Source organism: Pteropus vampyrus, unplaced genomic scaffold (assembly GCF_000151845.1).
Source record: "Pteropus vampyrus isolate Shadow unplaced genomic scaffold, Pvam_2.0 Scaffold36, whole genome shotgun sequence".
Lineage (NCBI taxonomy): Eukaryota > Metazoa > Chordata > Mammalia > Chiroptera > Pteropodidae > Pteropus > Pteropus vampyrus.
This window is the reverse complement of record NW_011888817.1, coordinates 10,078,279-10,086,579: the sequence shown is the minus strand read 5'-3', so window position 1 is coordinate 10,086,579 and position 8,301 is coordinate 10,078,279. Positions and strand designations below refer to the sequence as shown.

General features: G+C 42.9%; 1 protein-coding gene across 1 annotated transcript in view; it reads left to right on the top strand.

Annotated features, from left to right (window-relative positions):
- CSMD2 (CUB and Sushi multiple domains 2) overlaps positions 1–8,301 on the top strand; it is a gene marked incomplete at its 5' end in the record, with an annotated part of 295,495 nt that overhangs the window by 234,530 nt on the left and 52,664 nt on the right. The window contains 3 exons of the mRNA XM_023529432.1: positions 1,998–2,279; positions 6,896–7,081; positions 7,870–8,064. Coding sequence (XP_023385200.1) covers positions 1,998–2,279; positions 6,896–7,081; positions 7,870–8,064 — 663 coding nt within the window. The remainder of the gene's footprint in view (positions 1–1,997; positions 2,280–6,895; positions 7,082–7,869; positions 8,065–8,301) is intronic.

Genomic DNA, 8,301 nt, shown 5'->3' with positions numbered 1-8,301 from the left:
ACATACATACATACATACATACATAAATGAGGGATTGTACGCTGACAAGGTCCTTGCAATCTGCGAGGTCAACCAAGGGTTGCCTCACCTAAAATAAAAAAATTTAAAAAAAAAAACCTGAAAAACCCTAACACATGGGTCTCCAATTGGCAAATGTTAGACAAGCACCCCAGAGAAGGGCTATATTTTAAGTCCAGGAGCCTCTCTTCTGCTCTGCAAGCCACATCTTATAGGCAGAGTTAGAGCAAAGGTCAAGCCAGTTAGTTAGACAGCTGACCAGGCAACAATCTATAAAGAGCATAGAAATATCCCTAGAAACGTAATGAGATAAAGAAAATCAAATTCATCTGAACTTCCATCATGAGGATAACTGTCTGTAGCTGGAAAGAAAACTTGATAAACTGCTCGATCCCACTCTGAAGGGATGTAGGTCCAGGGAACCGCTGGCTGGGCTCTGTAAGCTTGGAGGCAGAAATGAATTACCTAAAGCCACCGTGCACAAGGTCCCCTTTAGCACTCTTTCCCTTGGCTGCGTTTGGCCTGCGTTCCAAACAAATGTTGGACAAAGCTTTAAAGAATACTTATAGCCTGCATGAGTTTCCACTTGTCTTCATCCATCTCTTCTCAAGAGCCACCGAGTTGGAAGACCAGCCCTCACTTAGCGGCCCAGTTGAAGTCTTAAAGAACTCTTGGGTGAAGCATCAGGACGGCAAACCAGATGAAGCTGAGGAGACCCTGGGAGAAGGGTCTTTACTATTTGAGTCAATTTCCTCTGCCAAGTCAACCCAGAATTCCTTCCCCCACGTACACAAGCAGGGGGCAGGGGCGGGGGGAGGGGAGGAGGTGTCTCCACAACCCCCAGGGACAGTGATCAGCTCTGTCACTAACTAGCTGAGTGGTTATTAGACAGGGCACTTAACCTCTCCAGGCCTCAGTTTCCTCGTGATGACGAAGAAACCTTAAGGCACCTCTCAGGGAGATTCAAGCTGAGTTCCTGGCAGCTGCTCACACAAAAGGGAAATACAGCAGCTGAGTAGCGTTTCATTATGCTGGTTGCTAAACTGGGAACTAAAAGCCATTAAGGAGTTGCCCTTTCCTTGATGTTTTTAAAAACTAACCACATGTTTGGGGGTAATGAGTCAGTTGTAATTACAATACATATGCCAAGTAGAAAGTGAATTAATTACATGGTGAAACAATTAGTACTTAATTAAAATACAGTAGACTTGTGTAATTTGCAAATGCCTCTATCATTGTGATTAAGTATATTTTATAACTGAGAGTCTTGTTCTTGACTGAGGTAGACACATAAAAATGATATACACAGGATACAGGTAGCAAAGCAGGAGCAAGAAGGCTTGGAAGGAGAGTATTTAAAATATGAATGTCACCAGCAGAAGGATGTGATCACCAAATAAAAGGCCAGAGAACTCGCTGTGGGAGGATGTAGTAAGAGCCTGGCACCCTCATCCTCCCTTAGCCCAAGAGACCCAGCCAGGGTCTCTCAGAGCAACCAAGAGGCATGTTCTTCGTGTTCCTTTGCTCACCCCTCTTTCCCAGCCTCTGAGAATCTCTTGGCAGAAGTTTTTATGGCGAGTTCTTTGAGGCAGGGATTTTAGTCTGTTTCTATGAGGTAAGCATTACCAGTCCCAGTAGATAGTTGAGGAAAGCGGAGCTGAAAGAGCTTCAGGGATGTGTCCCAAGTCACAGACCTGGAAAGGCCAAAAACAGGACTTGAGTGCAGCAGCTCCTGTGGTCACGCCCTTCTGGAATCAACCCCGTTGGGTTCTGTTTTCAGTGTTTCTTTGGGAACCGACAGACTCATAAGCCTAAACTTAGCTGCATAACCAGCGCTGCCTCCCGGCCACAAAGGGGACCCAATGCTTCATGTTTTTTCCTCTTCTTTCCTTTGGCTTTATTAAACTGATTGGCCATTTTCAACATCAACTACTCAGACCTTCCGAAATAGCAGTGGGTCTGGCGGTGGCCAAGACAAGGAACTGGGGGAGAAGAAAGGGTGCGGGGCGTGCAGGAAAGAATGTCTGTCTTCCCACCTGTGTGTGGTCCCCTCACTTCACCTCGTTCTTCAGCTTCCTACTGCAGCCTGCCCAGGGCTCCACTCCATGGCTTCCTTCTGGGCCAGACCAGCACCCAGCCCGGAGGCTCCGTCCACTTTGGCTGCAACGCTGGCTATCGCTTGGTGGGGCACAGTATGGCCATTTGTACCCGGCACCCTCAGGGCTACTACCTGTGGAGCGAGGCCATTCCTCTCTGTCAAGGTGAGAAGCAGGTGGGATGGGGGTAACAGGTGACTTGGATCCTACTCACATCTTGGATTTGTCCCAGGACCGATCACTTTGAAACGTGGGTTTTCTCATTGATAATTAATTCATTCTTTCAAAAAGCATATATTGAGGATTTACAATCTTCCCAGCACGAAACACGGTCTCACTGTTTTCAAAGCAGCGAAGGAGATGGATATTAGCCACATAAATGCAAAATGACAGAGGAAGTGCTATCTCGGGAGTATAAACTGTGTCATGGGAACTGAGGCATCAGAAAGGACCTACCTCCTTCTGGACAGCTATCAAAGGCTCCCAGAAGAAGCATGCTTGGGCTCAGGCGCATGGAGCCAGGAGGGTTTGGGACCAGGCATTGGCAAGGCAAACATTCTAGGCAACAGCAAGAGCATTTGTAAAAGCACAGAATTGAGAGAGATGAGACATGCAAAGCAACTGAGGCTGGCTGAAGCACCAGATTGGAGGAGGCAAGGGGCGGAGGGAACCAGGATGGAACGGTAACCATCACCATACTGTTTTCAGCGATCAAGCTCGTGGTATATACCAGGCAGTTGACATGCATTGCCTTTGATAATTGATGGGATTTTTTTTTCCTTAAATTAATATAAATTAAGGCTAGAAATCTGAAAAAAAAAAAAGCTATAGATAATACAAAAGAAAAAAGTGAAAATAACCTATAATCCCATCAACTGAGATCACCACTGTTAACATTTCAGTACATTTCCTTTGGTCTTTTATATATTGTTTACAAAAATGGATTCATCAATATATAAAACTCTTAATATTAACAAAAATAGATTCATCAATATATAAAACTCTTAATATTAACATCTATCATATACTTAAATATACTTCCTCATCATTATTTTCAGTAGTGGCACAGAGTTATGGAAAAACTCGTGTAGTCAAGTCTTATTCTATTATTGGTCATTTGAAGTTCTATATCTTTTGCTACTGTAAACAGTGCTGCTATTAAAATTTTTGTAATTCCATTGTCATGGACATTCATATTTATTTCTTAAAATAAATGATCAAACATCAGTTTGTCGAATCGTAACCTATGCAAAATCTACAGCTTTCAATACTTACTGCTCTCCTGAAAGTTCGTCTTCACTTATACTTCTACCAGCAGCATGCGAAAATTGTCTTTTCTTCCACATTCTCAACATTATGTACTGAATTTTAAAAAGGAAAGAACTTTGCCAATTATATACACAAAAATGGGAAATCATGTGGATATTCGATGTCGTTATTCTTCGGTCCCTAGTGTGGTGCCATACTTTTTAATGACACCTATCTACTCTGACCCTCACAACCTGCTCACCTGTGTCTGAGCTGTCTCAAAGGACAGAGACAATGTGCCATGAATATTCTGTCTGATGCCCTGAGCAAAGGTCACAGAGAATCAACTGTCCACAAATGGCAAATGTCATTTGGCTTTGGTCTCCGTGTCTCTGTGTCAACACAGAAAACGAGTCTTTTTTTCCAGAGGGCCAGTTGGAACCTACTGTGCTTCTCATCTTTTTTATCTTCTGTTCTTGCCCAAATTAAGCCCCTCTAGATTCTGTGCACTCACCTCCACATTGCTCTGTGCTTCTTCTCCCCATCCGCCCCCTGCCCCAGCTTCCCCCTGACACCCGCCCTCTCAGCCATTCCCTCTGTGTTCTCTGGATTTCTGGTTCCATGGCCAACAAGCATACACCCTTGGTCACCACCCAGAGGGCTCTCTTCACTTCCCTCCTCCACAGAGACTGTACCTCTCCTCGGAAAACACGGATGCTTGCGGCCCTTTCAAATAGAGAATGTTAATCCTCCATTTCCCACATAACCCAGGACCAGGAAAGGCCTGGTGTTCTTCCACTTTCTTATTGCTATTTCCAAACCATGACTTCTCCACTGATAAATAAATCTCATTGGAGAGTCTATGCCTCCTAATGCTTCCTCTCTCCTTCTCCAAGTCTTTTCTATCACTACGTATTCGCTCCCTCTGAGATCTCATTCCACCACAAGCTCCGAATACTTGGTTTATTATATCCCCTCCTCTCCTACCCACAAGAAGTGTCCCTCTTACCTCAGGTTTTGGGGGACTGTCTTTTGACATGGACATCAGGAGACAGGCTTTTGATCTCTCAAGTCTGAGAATTTGTCTAATGTCCTCTTAGTTACCTTCAAGAGACAAGCCGGACCAAGGGCAGTGACAAGTGGCTGCTGTCCACTTCCTTTACCTGCTATCTCCAGATTGACCCTCCATGCAAAATGTCAGTGGGCATCCGAGTATTTCTTCCCAAAAGGTTCAAGGAAACAGTTAGCTGATCAGATCTGATAATTTGGCAAACCTAATATCCTGAAGGAGCTCAAAGTCTTGCTCTTTGGGCATTAAAAGAACATCATATTCAGATGCTCCCGTATGTCTTCATTCCCTCTGTTCCCAATCCTCCTCTTTTGGTTCCACAACCAGTCTGACTCCCTCTTCCATCTTGGTATCCCAGCCCCTCTCTCTCTGGACAATTCATCCTTCCCCATATTATAGTGCAGCCATAGTCTTCTGCCTCTGGAAATTCTAATAGCATCAAGCAGTATTGCTAGCCAATATGGATGGGACTTAGCTCAAGCTTATTCTGGCTCTGAGTGAGGGAGGTCTGAGCTCTAGACTAATTGCAGAGGTGGGGGAGGGGGAGGGCTAGTAGTGGGTACTCTGATTAATCTCTCTCCATTTGTAATAGCTCCTGAACTGTCAAATGGCAAGCATGATTTATAAGTATTAATTTCTTTCAAAGACCACACAGGCAACTCTTACATAAGTAATGTATACTCCTCCTTATTACACAGTGTTGACTCTGCTCCTTATAAAACAGTGACCCCGGTCATGTTGCTGCACACCTTTCTCTCCTGAGCTGTCACCTTGAGATTCTTTTTCTCCATGCTCCTGAGTGAGTTCTATCATTTTTATATTCCATATCTTGCCCTTTCTTGGTTTTGATGATCTTTTTGATAGAGGATAGCCTTAAGTAAATTTCTCAGAAAGGGTTCATGAGAGACATATTTTCCAAGTCTTTAAATATCTGAAAATATCATTATTTTTGCCCTCACACATTGCTTAGTATGTTGGCTAGGTAAAATACTAGGTTACAAATAATTTCCTTCAGCACTTTAAAAGCATCGTTCCATTATCTTTGAACATCCATTGTTGCTGAGAAGTCCGATGCCTGTCTGATTCTCAGTCCTTCACAGAGATGCCATTTTTTCCCCTTCTCTCTCTCTCTCTCTGGCAACTTATAGGAATTTCTGTGTGTCTTTGGTGTTCTGAGGTTCCATGGTGGTGTATCAAAGAATGGTTCTCTTCACATCCCTTTGGTTCTCTTTCACTCTGGAGACTTGTATCTCTCTTCAGCTCTGGGAAATCTTCATCTGTGATAATTCCATCTCTTCCACGTTTTCCGTTCTCTCTTTCTGGAACACCGACCATTAGATGCTGAACCTCTTGGATTGATTCTCTGTTTTCGGTCCTTTTTAATCATTTTCAGTCTCTATCTTTTTGGTCTATATTCTGGGAAATTCCCTTTAGTTTTACTCTCCAGCTCTTCTATTGGATGCTTATTTTGGCAATCATATTTTTAATTTAAAAGAGGGCTTCCTTTTTCTTTTTTGTTGTTCTTTTTTCAAAGCCCTCTCTTCTCATTTTATGAATATAATATATGACTTTGATTTTCTTCAGATACTACTAGTCACAAGTTTACAGATTATATATGTTCAATTTCCTGAGTTAGCTATTTCCTAAAGAAGACTTTTTTCTATTTTTCACATGATCTTAGCCTAAAGGCCGAGAAACAATTTTTTTTTTTTTGTATTTTTAACCTTATCTCTGTTTATTTCTTTAATGCTGCTGGTTTTCTTCATATGTATAGTGATCCTTGATTGTTCATATTTTAAAGTAAAAGCTAGGTTGATTTTTCTAGGTAGCAGATGTGAGTTAACTTTGTTGTTATTACATACAGATATTTTTGCCTACTGGGTCTCTCCTATGAAAAAGAAATTGAGTTGAGTATGTTGCAGAGATGAGCAGGAAGAGAGGCAGCCTTTAGGCCAAGAGCCTTTAAATCCTAGAATTAAAAGAGCTTTACTCTGGGATGCCAGCTCACACCTTAGCAGCCTGAAATCTTTCAGAGGAATTATTGAGTTTTATTTTTGTTTTTGTTTTTTCTTTCTCAAGTGGAAAAGAAAAATCCTCTCTATTTAGTTAAGAAAACAGATGCCTGAATGTCTCTTCACTATATTTGTGGGAAGGGATGGAGACCTGGTCTCACCCACAGCTCTCCCCGCTCCCCATGTATTTATTTTGGTCTGCAGCTTCTTTCTTTGTTTTTGTTTGTTTGTTTGTTTGTTTGTTTGCTTGTTTTGTTTTTTTGAACTCTCCTTTGCTGGTGATCCTTATATTTCCATTTTTGTTAAGAAGATTTTTTTCTTTTAATAGTATTTAGTATTTATATAATTTTGTTAAGGTCTCAAGGAAGAGGAAAGACAAAAATATATACACGTGTTCTCAGAACACCATTGTGAAGCAGACATGCTCATGACATTTTTTTCCCCTCTGCTAGCTCTTTCCTGTGGGCTTCCTGAGGCTCCTAAGAATGGAATGGTTTTTGGTAAAGAGTACACAGTGGGGACCAAGGCTGTGTACAGCTGCAGCGAAGGCTACCACCTCCAGGCAGGCGCTGAGGCCACAGCAGAGTGTCTGGAGACAGGCCTGTGGAGCAACCGCAACACCCCTCCTCAGTGTGTCCGTGAGTCCTTGGGCAGCGGAAGCGGGTGTAAGGAGGGTTTGGGCAAGAAGCTGAAAATATTTCTACAAAAAGTGAGCTAAAAACTCAGTAATGTGAAAAAACACGTACGTGGAGATTGGGGATTCAGGAAGCAGAGACAGGTGGATAGTGTCATCTACCAACTTAGGTTCCCATTTGAAATTAGTCTCAAAGCAGTGACATCCTGAGATGTTTCCATAAATCATTACAGAACTTAGGAATGGCCTGGTCCACTTGTTTTTATATGGAAAAGCTATTAGAACATTAGCATGAATGTCTTTTGATCACAGAACTCTAAAATGACACAGGTATAGTTCAACTATAAGGCCAAAGTCATAAACTGACAGATTAATGGGCCATATTCAGTCTGAAGATATTAGGTTTTGTGTTTTTCTATTGTTTTGTTTTGTTTCTTTGGCCTGCGGTGTGCTTTATAAAATTTTGAATTGTTTCCCAACATTAAATTCAGGAAATTTTACATAAAAATCCACATCTACATTCCTAGCTTCTCTTGAAAAATGAAGATCTGACCAGACAGAACTTGCATCTCATATCCAACAGCCAGCATTGACTGAGTCCCACCTCCCCCTTTTTTTGAATGGGGGGCAGACCTGCCCACCCTAGTTAGCCATATTCCCCTAGTTTGCCTGGGGGTTAAAGACTCTTGCATTCATCATTACTGCATTACATTCTCCTGGTCCCCAGCTCTGGACTCTTGCCAGTATCTTCCATAATTAATTAATCCTCCTCTCTGCTCCTTGTCTCCCTAGCTGTGACCTGTCCCGATGTCAGCAGCATTGGCGTGGAACACGGCCGATGGAGGCTCACCTTTGAGACACAGTACCAGTTTCAGGCCCAGCTGATGCTCATCTGCGACCCTGGCTACTACTACACTGGCCAGAGGGTCATCCGCTGTCAAGCCAATGGCAAATGGAGTCTTGGGAACTCTATGCCCACCTGCCAAAGTAAGCCCAGGAGGAGAGGGTGGGCAGGTTGGGCACAGTGCCTCCTACCTGAATTGGGGAGGAGGAGAAGATGGGGATTGCCAGGGGTTGCAGTGTACCTCTTTTTGAACACTCACCTAAATCAGGTGGGGAGGTGCCTACTCCTTTAAGGAAGTTCTTCTTAGTATTTTGTCATCTTATTAAAAAGCAACTTTGGGGGTGGTTCCATAGAGTAGTGGTTAGCATGTTGCTTTATAC